We start from the raw sequence: 15,826 nt of genomic DNA on the forward strand, positions 1-15,826 counted from the left end.
CTGCCAACGTCCGGGGGTGAATTTCTTTGATTTACCATGCCTCGGTGTCCACATCTGTATAAGGGAAAGGGGGAATGCGTACATGAGAATAAACGCACTTGGAAAGCCATGAAAATACTCTTTCAAGTCAGCCTGATGAAAACTTCATGTTCTGGAGCCCTCCGCTTCAAGGAGAGCAATCTGTTTCAGAGGCAAAGCTGTGTATTTTTCTTATTTAAACCTTCTAAATCTGCTGGAGCATTAAAAATATTTGGCATTTCCACAGCACATTTCATTCCCAGCTCCAAATGCGTTTTACAGACCTTCATTAATTAAGCCTCGTAAAACCTTTGGGAGAAAGGGGAGCAGTACTTATTAATTTGCTATTTGTATTGCTGCGGCGCACGGAGACCCCAGCCAGGACCTCGGGGCCCTGTTATTTTAGACCTGACCTACACAGAAGAGGAGATGTCAGCGGGAGGATAGGCAGCGGATGGAAGTTGATGCCGTGAAGTCCTCGGCAGAGCCCGCAGCAGCTCGTCCCCAGGATTTCACCCTTTCTGCTGGGCAGTGCTGCCCGCAAGCCGGAGCTGCAGGAGCGAGCATGACTCCCCACACCTCTGCGAATTTTGCTGGCATTTGGGGGGCTCCTGCCCCTCCTTACCAACCCCTCGCACTCCTCCTGCTTCCTCCGACACCAGCTCTGCTTCATTTGATACTTTCCCCTCTCTCCTGGGGCCGATTCCTGTAGCTTTGGCTTTGCAGCACACCCCCCTTTTAAAATATTTGAAAGAAACACTTTCCCTTTATTTTTTTTTTTAGGCCCATACAGATATCTTAAGTGCATTATTTGGGTTCGGTGAATGCGTGGCAGCCCAGCCGCGCTGCCCGCTCGCTGTGGAGTGGGAGCTGTGAACGTTACACCTCTGCTTCCCCGCAGGAAAAACCAGGCTGTGCCGCGTGCTGTAAATGCCTTTCACATGTTCCCCAGATCCTGGTTAAATCGAACCCCAGAAGGTCTCTCAAAGCATGAAAAATGCATTTATAAAACGCTGGAAGGAAGATGTATTCCATAACTACTCTGGTGACCAGGCGTGCTGACTTGGGTCATGTGGAGAAGGAACCAAAAGGGGGTATTTCTCATTATTTCATACCGCTGATGGGATTTTATCTCTCACAGCAAATCCAGGAACTTTTTAGTTACCGTTATTGTTTGATTTTATGGGCCATTTGATATTTATTTTTATTTCTATTCATTATTTGTTGAGTGCACTTAGCCCCTTCCCCAAGGAGCCTGCCTTATATCTAAGGTGATTTTTACGACCGGTGTTAGTGCAGCATCTGAGCCACTCGCACAACTTTAATATATTTATCCCGCACACACAGTATATCAAGGCAGTCCTGGTATTCCTACTGTGAGGAGCGGCGCTCTGCTGTAAAACCACAAATCTAACTGACTGGGTTAAAAAGAATATAATAAACTCCAAACTATTTACATTCTTCTTCTTTCTGATCTTCATTTTAAGCCATCAGGATGTATTTGAGTCATATTTTCGCTTTTTTTTTCTTTTTCCTCTGCTACAAAACATGAGGTCTAGCAATGTACCTTTCGCTGCAAGCCAAGCTCTCGCGTATCCCACGACTCCCACAGCTGGGGCTTTAAAATCTGCGTCCAGCACTGTGAGACTAATGACAAAATCATGAGCTGGCAGCGCAGCCTTTTCCTCCGACCTTTGCGTTTCATCCCGCAGGCGCTCAGCAACAGGAATTCCTCGCAGCGCGGTCGCTCCGCGCGGTTTGCGTTGGGTGGAGGAGGAGGACAGCTGGCCACAACGAGCTTTTTTTTATTTTCTCCTCAGTTCTTGCTAGATTTTCCCCAGCACGAAGCCTCTCCATTCCTTTATTTGCGACGGCTATGGAGGAGCCTCTGACCTCCCTCTCGCGCAGCGCCAGCCGCCGACACGGCTCCATCTCCACGTCACGCGTGTCTGGAGGGTGCCGCTGGGCTTTTTCGGTGCCTGCGCTTCTGGCCGGTGTTAATTCCTCTCGGTTTCTCTCGACCGCCCTCTGCTAATCCCCGTGTAATCCCAGGGAGGGGTCGAGCGTGCAGGCTGGGATGTGGCCGCGTGTGCTGGCGACCTCCATGTGAAGATGCGCCACGGCGTCACCTGAGTTCATCCTTCTCCCTCCCTTTTATTTTACCCCACTTTTCCCTTATTTTACCCGCCTGCATCTCCCCACGGTCATGTTCAGATTGGGAGACGTTTGAGCTCCCTGAGACGTTCTCGGTGTCTCCTGGGAGGCTGGTGAAGGTGAGATGCTCTCTCCTTCCCACCTTGAGCACCACATCTGCCAGTTGTCACCGCAGATATAAAAACTCCGCTTTTAAAAACTCCTGGGGCCACCAGCCCCAGGGACGTGGTGGGGATGTCAGTGGAGACGACCCATTGTTGGGGCAGACTTTTTAGGAGGGCCTGTTACAACAGGACAAGGGGTGATGGTTTTAAACTAAAGGAGGGAGATTCAGGCTGGACACGAGGAAGAAATTGTTGCCCCTGAGGGTGGTGAGAGCTTGGCCCAGGTTGGCCAGAGAGGTGGTAGATGAACCATCCCTGGAGACATCCCAGGCCAGGCTGGACGGGGCTCTGAGCAACCTGAGCTGGTGCAGATGTCCCTGCTCATGGGTTGGACTAGATGAACTTGGAAAGTCCCTTCGACCCAAACCATTCTATAATTCTATGATTCTATGACCCGGCTCCCACCCCTGGGCAGCGTTACCCACCCTGTGCCGGCTGGTGTCGGCATCGCTGTGCCCTGCGGTTAGGAGCGAGCAGGCAGCTGACAGCAAAGCCACCTGGAATCTGGTTTGGGGGAAGCTCAACACCTTCTTTTACGAGTCTTGGGTTCCTTCCACTCCCACGCACGGCGGGGCGAGCTGACGCACACGGCACCCGCGGGAGCCGGCTACCACGCCAGCTGGAGCTGTCGGCCGTCCCCGGCGCCGTTCGGCACTGGCGCGAGGCCGCAATCCAGCACATCCCCTCCGCACATACTGCGGTGTAAAACACACGTGTCGTCCCCGTGAAATCGGGGGGGATGGCTCCAGCGCCTGAAGGTGAGCAGGTGCCGCCACCGCGGCACTTAAGGGAGCCCGATTCCCATCCACCCGGCCAAACCACAACCACACATCCCCACTTCCCCGGACCAGCCTTGGCTGCGCTCCTCACCTGGCAAAAGAACACACGGCAGCGAAAATAAACACGGAGGGAAGCGAAGCCCCTCGCGGCCCGGCGAGCGAGGTCTGCGTTCCAAGAAGTAATGAAGCCCAGGGAATGGAAAATGCATGTCACTTGGCGGCGGGGCTGGCTGCGCGCAGGCGCGCCGTGCCGGCTGCCGAGCCGGGCGCTTCGCCTCCACACGGCATCGCCGCGGCACAGCAGCTGCGCCAGGTCCAGCCAGCGGCACGGCGCTGAACTCTGACATTTGAAGACGGAGAATAATTTGGCTTCATTAAGCCTCCTCCTTCCCGCCCCCCCACCAGCCCCGAGCGGTCCCTCGAGCCGGGCTGGAATGTGCGTGGTAGGGACAGAACCAATCCCATTAGCACGAGGAGATTGTTTTTCGTTTGGTTTTGTTGATGTTGAATCACCCGTGGCTCTGCTTCTTTGGGGTAGGTCATAGGAAGGAGGACGGGGAGAGGAAACCCACGGATGTGTTTTCTCGGGTGGCTGTCCGGGCCATGGTGCTGCCCTGCCAGCCTGATTTCGGCAGCACCATGATGTTTCCACCCTTGAAGGCCACGCGAACTATGCTGCCGGCTCCAGGATGGTGCCCAGCATGGTTCGAAGGAGCATTTTTAAGGACAAGGGCTCAGCTCCTATGTGCGGGGCCGGGACGGTGCCAGGACCAGCGGTGCTGCCAGAGGTCGCTTTGAACCCCCGTCCAGCTTCCCACCTTCCATCCTCATCCTCATCGCTTCATCTCCGGATGGAGACTCACCTCCCTGGGGGTTAAAGCTGAATTTACAGCTCCGCGCGTTGGTCAGGACAGTGCCGGATTGCAGCCATGTGCTCGCAGGAGCCGGGCCAGGGGCAGCGAGAGGCAGCTGGAGCAGCCAGAAAATATCCTTTCCCCAGCTGAGATAGCAGCCCAGGCTCTTTTCGCTTCATCTTCAAAAGCTCTGCTCTGGCAAGACCCGAACCCGCTGTTTCCTCCCGATTATGCTTTCTCACGGAAGACCCTCATTTCTCCCACATGAGATGAGAAGAAGAAACCTCCCCGCTGGCTGCTTTGTATCTGGCAGCATCTCCTTGGGATGCGCATGGGAAGGAGCGAAGGGCAGCGATGGGTACGGACCCAGATGAACCGACACCACGGCCATTCCAAATTGGGAGAATGAGTCACAAATCATAAAACTGGGGCTTGGCACGCATGCGTGCAAGGCAGGGGCTTCTCGGAGTCATTCTCCACCTTGCTGCCCCAGTCCTGGGCGGCATCCCCGCACCACGGACCCCAAGCAGAGATGTCCTGGGGGGACACAGCACAGGGCTCCAGGCACCCGACGGCGGGACAAGGAGCTGTGAGCGCTCCCCAAGTCATCCCTGATGGGAGAAGGATGCCATCAGGAGCAGACAGCGAGAGGGGAGGGAAATCCGTGCACAAATGCATTTGCCGCGTGGTCCAGCTCCTCAGCTGGAGTGTGCGAGTGGCGGTGGAGCCGGGCCAGCTCCCGGCAGCTGAGACTTGCTGGGGGGGGGAAAGAAAGGGACGTTTTCCAGAGGCGAGAACAGCAGCCCAAGGCAGCTGTGGGGCCACCGAACCAAACCCCGGCCAGCAAGACCCCCAAAACCTTCGGCACCCGAGGGAGATGGAGCCGTGGCATCACACAAGCACGTCCATGGTGGAGGTGTGGGGGACAGCTTGCTGGCCTCCCCCTGCTTTTTGAGGCCATTTCTCCCCACGTGGGAGGTGAGCATGAGTGCACAGATGCTCACCGTGAGGACGTGACCCACCGCGGGCTCGTGGTCCCCCATGTCCTCGCCGCCAGCCATGGGATGGACGATGCGATTCCATGGCCGGCTGGCTTGCCTGTTATTCTTCTCTTGGCCGATGGGGCCACACACCATGAATTTCGCTTCCCCCGTGAAAAAAAAATGAAATGGGGAATGAAAAGGAAAAGGCGTTGGATGGAAAAGCCCCCGGCTGCCTGCTGGGGGGAGTGGAACCAGCTAATTTCATGCGTCTCCTTTTCGTTGGAGTGGGGTCCCTCCTCACCTGCTCCTGGGCAAAGTTTCCTGCACCCCGAGCCAGCAACGAGGAATCTGACTCCAGTTTAAAGGCGAGGAGCTTGTCCCACGGTTTGCAGCCCGGCTCCCGTCCCAGGAGGGGACCCGCTCGGAGCCGCTGCCCGCGGCGGGCAGGGTTGACCAGCTGTCTGCACCCATCTCGTCCCCTGACACCCCCCTGCACCAGCCTGTGGCGGGGGGATGCAGAGAGCCCCACATTGGGGGTCTCACCCCCAGGGCAGCACCATCCCAGGGTTTCTCTGCTCCTGGTTTTGGTTGGAAAAGGCTCTAAAGATCATTGAGCCCAACCGTTACCCACCCCTGGCACTGCCCCATGTCCCTGAGAACCTCATCTCAGTGTCTGTCCAACCCCTCCAGGGATGGCGACTCCAGCACTGCCCTGGGCAGCCTGTTCCAATGCCCCACAGCCCTTTGGGAAGAAATTGTTCCCAAGATCCAACCTCAACCTCCGCTGGCGCAACTTGAGGCCGTTTCCTCTCCTGCACCCATCAGCTGCAAGGAGGAGGAGGAGCAGGCTGAGCTGCACGCATGAGCCCATGCATGCATAGAAAGAAGAGGGAGAACGAGGGTTTTTCCCACTGAAAAACACCCGCCAACACCCCAGCACCCATTTTGAGGAGGGAAAGAGTAAATCGGGTTGTGCACGTCAGCGGAACACGCCGAGGCTGCCTGGGCTGGAGGGCTGGGACACGCTCGCACGTGCACGCACCCACCTTTCCCCCGAGCCGTGCGTTTGTGCGTATTTGTCCTGGCCCGGCGCCCGCGTCCACACCACAGCCGAGCTCTCCCCATGCCAAGCACGACACAAAAGCTCACGCAAAGTCCTGGAACTGCCTCGTTTTTAGCACTTCAGTAGCTCAGCGGGGTCCCGTCCCCGGAGCCAGCAGCGGCGCGGGGGCCCCGAGGAGCTGGGGCTGGTTCTGGCCTGGGCTGCTGGTTTTCTCCGGGATGCGGAGCCGGGACGGGGAGGTGCTGCCTGACCTGGGGGGCTGCAGGTGGGTGCTGGGGGGGTCGGTACGAGTCACAGCTGAAGAAGTACATGGGTTAGTGCCAGTGTCGCGTTAACGGTTGGACTGGATCTTGAGCATCTCTTCCAGCCCAAATGATTCTACATGTTGGGGTGCGCAGCCCCCTGCCCACCCCATGCACCCCCAGCACCCACCGAGCCCCCCAGCCCATGGGCTGGTACCAGCTCCCCAGGGAACGCAGCATCTCATCTTAAACCTGATGCTGAATCTCTCGATCCGGTGTCTCCGTCGGCCCCGCAGTTTGCAGCAGAGACGAGCATCGCTCCGTGTCCGTGCAAAACAGCCTGTGCAGGGGATTTCTCTCCTGTTTGCCACAGGTTTAGTCCTAGCTTAGCTTGTAAAGACAGGATGGTGAGCTGGGAATAGACCTGTGCCCTCCCCAGCCGGCAACGGGCACCCCATGAAGCCACCGACTCATCCGGCTCTGGTACAAACCTTTTATTTCCCCTCTGCCCGCGCTGCCCAGACAGCCTGGGGCTGGGTTTGCCCTTTGGAAGTGACGCCTGGGGGGCTCTGTGACCACCCTTTTGGGGACCCCGAGAGCCACCGTGACCAGGACACCACCACAGACTCCACCGAGCTTTACATTGAGCCGAGCGGCCAAAAAGCGACAATGTACCCCAAAATGGACACAACACCCCCTTCCCACTGCCACCCCCACCCCCCAAACCCGGTTCCCCAAACCCAGATATGTTGCACGGGTGACAGTGACGTGGAGCAGCACAAAACCGGCGGGGGCCTGGGATGAGACCCCCCCACCCCACCACGCCAGGCCCCCCCGAAACCGCTCAGCGCTGGGGGGTGGCTGGCACCCAAAAAACCCAAGGCAGGGAGCCACAGGTAATAAGTTAATCTGTACAGACGTGTTAGGTGACTGCGGGGACAGCAGGGACCGCTGCCACTGAGCCGTCCCTCCCAAACGCAGGGGTGTCCCCACGGGGGGGGTGAGGAACCACATGCCGGTGCGAATCAAACCACAAAATGACACACGAAGTCAAGTGATGGAGAATGGCGGGGAGAGGGGGAGCAGAGCCCCGCGGAGCAGGGGAGGGAGGGGACCCCTCCACGCTGAGGGGCTGCGTCGGGGTGAGCCCGGGGGTCCCCGCTTGGCCAGGAGACCCCAGGGCTGACCCCGTGTGTCCTGCCGGCTGCTGCTCGGTCCCACCATCAGCTCCAGCCCCGGCATCGGGCAGGGATGCTGCGCCCAGGATGAAGCATCCCCGCAGCTCCCGCATGAGCTTGGACATGAGCCGGGAGCACGAGGCACAGAATTGCCACCTTGTCCCCTGCTCGGTCCCACTGGCAACCTGTTGGCATCATCCCAAGGACATTGCGGAGCAGGGAGGGGACAGAGCCATCCCGGGGCCCCTCCGCAGCCCCGGGAAGGAGCCGGCTGGGTCTTCGTGTGGGCACGGAGGCGGCGAGATGGGCGAGATCCGCTCCTCTCTGCGGCTGCCAACACCAAATCCATTCGCCACGTTTCGGGTCCCCGAGGCAATCGGCTCCGGCCGGCGGAAGGGAGTTCCCAGGGCCAGAGCCGGCGCCTCGGGGGCTCAGCCCAAGGTGGGAGGCCGGGGATGTGCCAAGCCCAAGTGCCGAGCGCTGCAGACGCTCTCTCCATCCCCCCGCGGCAGCCGGCTCCCTCCTGCCCGGTGCTGGACCCGTGCCCGGAGGGCTGTGCCACCCCGGAGGCTCCGGTCGGGAGGGGATGGACAGCCCCGCGGCGAGGACGGGCTCCCCCAGCTCTGGCAGCTCTTCTGGAAACCAGGATCCCAGCAAACAGCACATCTACGGAGGAGGCAAAGCCGCTGCCCGGCTCCCGGGAGCCTCCTCCGCAGCGGCTGTCCCCAGGGAGGACAGTGGGACTGAGCCGCATCGTCCCCTTTGTCCCCACCGTGCCGAAGCCAGTGATGTCCCTCTGGGAGCTGGGGACATGGGGGAGCCAGGGGAACAGAGCTGGGGACAATGCCATGGGGATGATGACAAGGGGGGTGGCGTGGAGGTGACAAGAAGGGGTGGCAGCGCTACAGGACGGTCTTGTCCAGGTCGACCTTGACGGGCAGCGGCCCCGCGTCCTCGCCGCCGTGCGTGGGGCACAGGGTGACAGCGATGACGGGTGGCAGGGGGAAGGTGCCGGGGCCATCCAGATCCTCCAGGTACTCCTTGTCCCCGTTGATGCTCAGAGGCTGGAAAAGAGGCAGAGGGGACAGTGCAGGGAGGAGGGGACACGACCCATTTTGTCCCCAGACTGCAGGACTGGCCGGGGACACACAGCACGGACACATCGGTGACTGGGGACCACGAACACCCTGGCCACATCCCACCCAGCAGCGATGGGGAGACACAGGGTGTCGGGGGACCCTCGTAGGATCCCCCCCGTACCTGGGTCTTGACGTGCTGCTCGGGGGCCGTCACCAAACTGGCACAGCTCAGCCACAGCATCACCATGATGGAGAGGAAGAGGCAGGCGGCCAGGATCCAGCGAGGAAGGCCCGAGCGCCTGTAACACCCCCCCGCCCCCCGCCAAAGAAAACGGAACGAGTTTATGGCAGGGCACGGGCTGGGAATTTGGGGGGTGGAGCTGGAGCATCTCCTCCGGTGTGTCCGGCAGGTCCAAGCTCCCCCCGGCCCCCGCGTTGCACCTACTTGGACATGCAGCCGAGGAAGTCGTGCTCCGGCGGGGGGGGCTCCGTGTGCTGCCCCTTGGCTTTGCCCCGCGGCTCCTTCCCAAGGGGCTTCTCCCCCTTCGCCCGGGGGCCTGGCAGGGAAAGGCGATGCTGAGCCCGCGCACCCCCCGTGGGCACGTGATGGGGTGCAGGGGTGCCGGGGGGTCCCCTCTCCCCCCTCCAGGGACCCTCTGCTTGCTGAGGATCCCAGCAGCTTCTTGGAGGGGGTCCCGAGTCTGGACTCACCCCCCTGTGTGGGTATGGGGTGTGGGATGCAAATCAGACCCCAGAAGCGGGACATTTGTTTAGCTCTGGAGAAATCAGATGAGAACCAAGAGGGCTCGGAAGATCCCAGCCCACCCCCCCAGCAGCCCAGGCCCCCCCCCATACCTGTGTGGGGCTGGGGGATGCGGGGGCTGGACCTCGGTCCCGGCTGCTCCGGTTGGGTCTCCTGCACCTCGGGTACTGGATATTCCATCTCAGGCTGGGACTGGTGGCACCGAAAGAGGGAGAAAGCGATGAGCAAGGGGGTCCCCACCCTGCTTGGCACCCAGCAGGGAGGGGACACGGGACACCCCCACCTGAAACACCACGACTTTGCCATCGTCTGCCTGCAGGTAGAAGGTCCAGGTGGAGGAGATGAAGCTCTGGGCAGAGCTGACAATGTCATTGCAGAAGGTGGAGACCAAATCGAACATGGAGAACGACGGCTCCTTCAGCTCCAGGCTCTGCAAAGGAGCAGGGACATCATGTCACCGCTGTCCCCTTGTCAACCAATCCAGGGGACAACGTCCCACGCTGAGGATGCGGCCGGGTTGAGTTGGATGCTCAGGGCCAGAGATGTGCAGGACCGTGGTCCAGCCCCGGGAGGGTCACCGAGCCTGGGGCTGTGTCCCCAGGGATGTCACCCAGTGCCAGGGCTGTCACCCACCCCTCGGCAGCCCCGCACTCGCACCAGCTCTTTAAACAATAGGAGCAGAGCGGCCCTGAGATGCCGAGGGCGTTTTCTCTCCTGGCAGCCTCTCCGTGCCCTGGATTCTTGGCCGTCGCGGCAGTTTGTTATTTTTAAAGCATCCCTGCTGGAATCCGCTTGGCTGCTCCCTGCCACTGGCTTCGAACATTTTCCGACAGCCCCTTGCACGGTCAGAGCAGCAAACAGGAAATAAATAGGTCAGATTCTGTATCTAATTATTATACTAAATCTGCTTTGCCGGCTCGTCTGGGAAGCTGAAGGAAAAATGCTTTCGGTGGGTGAAGGGGGGGACGGCCCTTCCCGCCAGCCGGTCGCCCCCCGATGCTCATCCCGACCTCGGAGAGGGGCTGGAAAACGGGATCAGACACCAGGAAGGTCTCAGAAACAGGCTGCAAAGCGGTTTTTTGATGCAGCCTCAGATTCCTACTGCACAAATTCATCTTTGCCTGCACGTGTACAAAGCCAAAAGCTTCTACCTTGGGCCAAAGTCTGATTTAATTAATTGGACAAAAGCTGAATTAATTAACTGTAGGAGGAAAAAGCGCTGCTAATTGCTGGGAAGGATAACAGAACAAAACTGGGGGAATCTGCCACAACCACCAGGCAGAGCTTCTCACCCTGGGAATTCGGTGTAACCGCCCTCCCTGACCCAAGGCTCCAGCAGCCCAGGTTGAGCCCAGTTAATCTGAGGTTTATGCTTTGAACGAAGCACCATAGGACAGTGGTGGAGCCACGGCCGGTGGCACCAGGGGCAGGCTGGATGGGTGAAAGGGGGGACAGGGGGTCCCCATCTCCATCTCCCCGGCCTCTCACCTTTTCCCTCCTGCTCTCCACCTCGGGCAGCTGCTTGCGACACCCGGTCACGCAGCCAAACTGCTCCTCCGCGTTGCTGTAGGCTTCGGCGCAGGCTGGGGGGCAGAAGGGGGGGCAAGATTGGGGGATGCTCAATCCCTCTGCTGAGCCCTGCACCCCCAAAACCCCCACGCCCCTTCCGATTTACACGCAGTGACTCTAAACCTGCACCCCGCTGGGCTTGCAGAGGGGTTCAGATGCAGCCCCAGGGCAGGATGCTCGGGAGGGTCGAGGCGTCGCGGTGGTGCCAGCGGTATGTGGGGGACCCCCCTGGGATGTGTGGGACACTCGGCTGCCGGCTCCTCACCTGCTTCACACTCGGCTCTGGTTGTGTTCAGCTCGGCACTCGCATCCACGAAGTGACAGATGGAGAACAGCCGGCAGCCCCGGTAACAGGCGTTGAGAACAGCATCCTGCAGCGAGGAGGAGGAGGAGGGCGAAGAGCTGGCACCAGGCTCAGCCCGGTGGCCGCACTGGACCCACACACTGTGACCCCCCAGCAGTTGGCTGGGGGGCACCGGGCACCCCTGCCCTCCCGCAGGACCGCGGCCGGGGCTGGCAGCCCGAACGCGGGGCGACAGCATCCCCGGCGGGGAGAGCTGCCTTCGCGCCCTGGGTTGCAGCTGGTGATGGGGTTTGCACGTGGCCTCGTCCCCGTCGAAGTCCCCACATCTCTGCCAGGGCATGTGGCACCGGCTGGGCCCCGGCGTGGGCTGGCGGGGGGCGCTGCTCCGGGGGTGTGTGTGCATGAGGGGCGCACGTGGGGGTCACTGCATGCACGGCACTGGGGAGCGCAGGGCTCTGCGGCCCCACGGGGAGTGTGGGCAGGGCTGGGTGCTGGCAGGGAGGGAGCCAGATGGGAAAACAGCTCCAGCCCCCCTGGCAGCGGGGGCCACGCGGGCTCCTGCCAAGGCGCTGGCCTAGATACGGCCCTGCCACCACGGGGGCTCGGGGACAGTCCCGGGTGCCACCACATGACCCCTCTGTGGTCCCCGGAGCAGCACGGCGATGGCAGCTCCGATCCGGCGCTTTCCGTGATGCTCCGGGTCCAGCAACCAGCACCCAGCTCCATCTCGATCCCCGCTGCCGTGGCCCACGCCACTGCCACGGCGTCACCCACTCTCTCTGGCTGTCCCTGTGCCACAGCACCAGTGATGGGGTGCAGGAGGGAACCCCAAACCCGATGTGGGTGAGACCTGGGGGGCACTGGGATGTGCAAAATTGCTGCGGGCACCCCAAACCGGGGTGGATGCCCTCACTGGGGGCACCCCAAAGCCGTGGTGGAGGAGAGCACTGGGGCTCCCTGGTGCCCCCCACGGTGCTCCCAGTGCCCCTCCAGTGCCGCCCGCAGGGGTGGCCCGGTGCGGGGCCATGCAGCGGCGATGCCCGTGCTGGGGGGGGGCTGGTGCTCCCGGTACCCCCAATGTGCCTGATCCCCCTGATGCCCCCAATGCTCCTGGTACTCCCGATGCTACTGATGCTCCCCATGCTCCCGGTACCCCCGATGTCCCGCTACCCCCGGTACTCCCAGTACCCGCGATGCTCCCGGTGCCCCCGATCCCCCGCCCCCGCTGCGCGGTACCCCCGGACTCACGGCGGCGGCTCGGCGGGGGAGGCTGCGGCCGCACTGCCCGCGGCAGCCCGCGGTGTCCCCCAGCTGGGACGAGAAGGGGTCGGTGGCGGCGGCGGCGGCGGTGGCGAGCAGGGCCAGGCCGAGGGCGAGCAGGGCCCGCGGGCGGCGGGCGGCCATGGCGGGCGCGGGGCGCGGAGCGGCGCGGAGCGGAGCGCACCCACCGCCGCCGCCGCCGCCGCCGCCGCTGCCGGCCCCGCCGTGACGCGCCGTGCGGCGGGCGGGGGGAGCCGGGGGCGGGGGGAGCCGCCGCAGCCTGCCGCAGCTCCGCCGGCACCGGCACCGGCAGCCCCCGCCCGCGGTACCGGCGGGAGGCGAGGAGCGGGGATGCTGGGAGCGGCGAGAGGGACCGGGAGGATGGGGGGGTGAACGGGCACCGGGAGATGCAGCGCGGGATGCGGGAGGACGGGGGATGCTCAGACACCGGGGGATGCTCAGACACGGGGGGGATGCAGGGGGAGCACGGGATGCAGGAGGATGGGGGGTGCACGGGGACCGGGGGCTCACGGGGACCGGGAGATGCAGGAGGACGGGGGGTGCACGGGGACCGGGGGGTGCACGGAGACCGGGGGGTGCAGGAGGACAGGTGGGGGCCGGGTACCGGGGGATGCAGGGAGACCGACAGATGCACAGGGACCAGAAGGTGTAGGGGAACCCGGAGATACAGGGGGACACTGCGGGATGCACAGGGATCAAAGGGACACAGCAGGACCGGGGGATGCAGGGGGACTGGGGGAGCAACGGGACTGGGGGCCACAGTGACACCAGGAGCACGGAGGGACTGGGGAGAGCAGGGGGACTGGTGGGCGCATGGGGGCCGGGAGGGGCACACTGGTGGCACACAGGGGCACAGAGGGACAGGGCTGCCCTGGCACTGGCAGCACATCAGAACCAGCAGCACTGGGGTCTCACTGCCCACCCCAACAGGGACTGTCCCCCCAGGAGGAGACGAGCCCCTTGTCCCCAGTCAGCATTAGACCCGGATGTGCCACCACCCTTGGGGTCTCCTCAAGTCACCCCCCTGCATCCCACCCACACCCTGTTCTGCAGGGCCCCATCCCAGCCAGGGCACTGGGCTCTCCCTCACACCCCAGATTTACAGCTTTGATTTTGCAGGGTTTAAAAGACATAAAAGGCGCAGGCTTGGCCCCGCGCTGGCCGCTGCCCTGCCCCTTCACCTTATTTATGGCAGCACCCCAAAGTGGGCCCGGGGGGAGGAGGAGGAGGGCTGGGGACTTCGCTAACCTCCAGCCCTAATGGGGAACACATGGCAGGACCCCGTAACGGGGATGGGGGGGGTCTCCCAATCCCAGCTCAGGGTTGAGGGGTGCTCCACACCCTGGGAAAGGGGGAGAGGGGTGGAGGTGGCTGGATCCCCATGGGGATGGCTGGGGGAGCGCAGCGCCGTGCCCCCCCCGGGAGCAGGGACTGGGGCCTCTCCTCGCCCCGCTGTGCTCCGCCAGCTTATTCATCTTGTTAATCAAACCAGGGCCGGGAGAAAATGTGCTCCGGCCGGGCTGGCGGGGCTGCCAGGTCGGCTTCGCTCCCCCTCTTCCCCCTCCTGGAGCCCATCCAGCCCCTCAGCTTTGTGTCCGGCACCGGTGACGAATGGCCAAGTAAATGGGATAGATTGGAGGCCGTCACCGTAAATCACGGCACCGCGCCGCAGGTGAGGTTTCCAGTGGCCGGGAGGGATGGAGCTGGAGCCCCCACCCCCAGAAGGACCAAAACCCACGGATCGAGTGCTGGGAGCACCATGGGTGGAGCGGCTGGTGGGCAACGCTCCCGCCGCACCTGCCTGCACTGCGCCTGGCGCCAGCCCATGCTCCATCCACTCACCTTTTAGCAGAAAAAAATCCCCTTTCCCAGGCAATAGTATTCAAGTTGGCAAATATTTACTGTCGGGTAATTCCCAGCCCTCCCTCCTCTTCCCACCCCTCTCCAGAAACACTCGATGCCTTTTGCATTTATCACTACTGACCTACTTTTTTTGGTTTGTTTTGTTTTGCTTTTTTTCTGGAGCCTTTCATGAAGCCACGGGCTCCCCCCACGCTGGCTGGGGTGTCCCCATGGTCAGGGAACCTGTCACCCCACACCCCGAACCCACAGAGCCCATCCCATGTACTCAAGCACCCCCTCGACATCAAACGCATTTTTTTCCCCCCCCCTCTAGAGATCAGCAAACTCCATCGCGGGACTTTTTGTGCTTCCCAAAGCAAACAAAGGCGGGAAGGTGCGGCCGCCACTGCGAGGATGCTCTTGAGAGAAATGGTTGTGCTGGGGGAGTGGCGGGGAAGGGGTTAAGCGGGTTATAAATTACCCGTGGATGTGGAAATGTGACTGAGAGGAATATAAAGAAAACTCTGACTGCTGGATTCTTTGCATTTCTAGCCTCTTTATTTTTCCCCCAGGTCACTTTAAAAGGATGCAGGCAGTCAGAGGCAGCTCCGCTGCGCCTCTCCTCCCGGTTTTCTGGGGTTTTGGTTCTTTTTGTTGTTTGTTTTTTACACCCTGGCCCTTGAGCCAGATGCTGTCTCTGTCCAAGGATTTTATGAAGTGAGCTCTGGCTGGGAAATCAAGTAATTAGATTAATTCAGGGTAGATGCGCTGGGCCAAGCCCTGGTGACACATGATGGAGGGTTGGCAGGAAGGTGATGGCTGGTGGGAAGCCGGACCGAGGATGCTCAGCCCGGGTTTGGGGACGTCACCAGGGCCACCCTGGGGTCCTGGATCCATCCGGGGGGGGGGTCACAGAGTGGGAGCCCGTGGCTGTCGGGGAGCTGGGCCCCACGGCCGGATCCTGCACCGCAACAGGGCAAAGAGGCCCTGGGAACGGAGCCACGCCGGGGGGCAGCCGGACCGCACCAGCCCCGCGGGACCACCGCGCTGACGCCGACAGCCCGGTCCGGGAGTCAGGGGGGCTCTCGGGCTGGATCCTTCCTCCCGGCCAGTGCCTGCAAGTGCGGTGGCTCATGAGCAGGAGGGAGCAGCCCTTTAAAGGTCACTGTCAAAGGGCAGCGCTGACCACATCTGCCCACATCTGCCTCCGGAGCAAGGGACGCGCTGACTCAGAGCGCGGGTCAGCGGCTCTGGCACCCTCGGTTGCTCCCTGCCCTGGCCGGATCCTGCCACCACCCCGGTGCTGTGCGAGTTTGGGGACCACGGGCACGGCAGGGCCGGCTCTGTCCCCACACCCCGTCCCCACCCCACAGCATCGGGTCCGGATGCTGCCGTGGGTCAGGGAGAGCGAACGTCCCTGAGCCACCTGAAGTGACACCCTGGGTATATCCCAGGTGACACCAGTGGGGACCGATGCTACCCACGCCACTGTCCCCCCACCTTCCCCCTGACCCCTCAGCAAAGCCTCAGGCCACCTTCTGATGATGATGTCG

General features: G+C 61.8%; 1 protein-coding gene across 1 annotated transcript; it reads right to left on the bottom strand.

Moving 5' to 3' along the window:
* Window positions 1–7,001: 7,001 nt before the first annotated feature.
* TMEM59L (transmembrane protein 59 like) lies at window positions 7,002–12,554 on the bottom strand. The gene is made up of 8 exons (XM_065652595.1): window positions 12,399–12,554; window positions 11,112–11,217; window positions 10,766–10,860; window positions 9,561–9,707; window positions 9,370–9,469; window positions 8,960–9,071; window positions 8,696–8,813; window positions 7,002–8,499 (listed from the first exon to the last, which is right to left on the bottom strand). Exons 1-8 carry the CDS (start codon window positions 12,552–12,554, stop codon window positions 8,338–8,340), a joined length of 996 nt encoding a protein of 331 aa, XP_065508667.1. The 3' UTR covers window positions 7,002–8,337.
* Between the last annotated feature and the right edge of the window lie 3,272 nt (window positions 12,555–15,826).

This window comes from Caloenas nicobarica, chromosome 27 (genome assembly GCF_036013445.1).
Source record: "Caloenas nicobarica isolate bCalNic1 chromosome 27, bCalNic1.hap1, whole genome shotgun sequence".
NCBI classification, from domain to species: domain Eukaryota; kingdom Metazoa; phylum Chordata; class Aves; order Columbiformes; family Columbidae; genus Caloenas; species Caloenas nicobarica.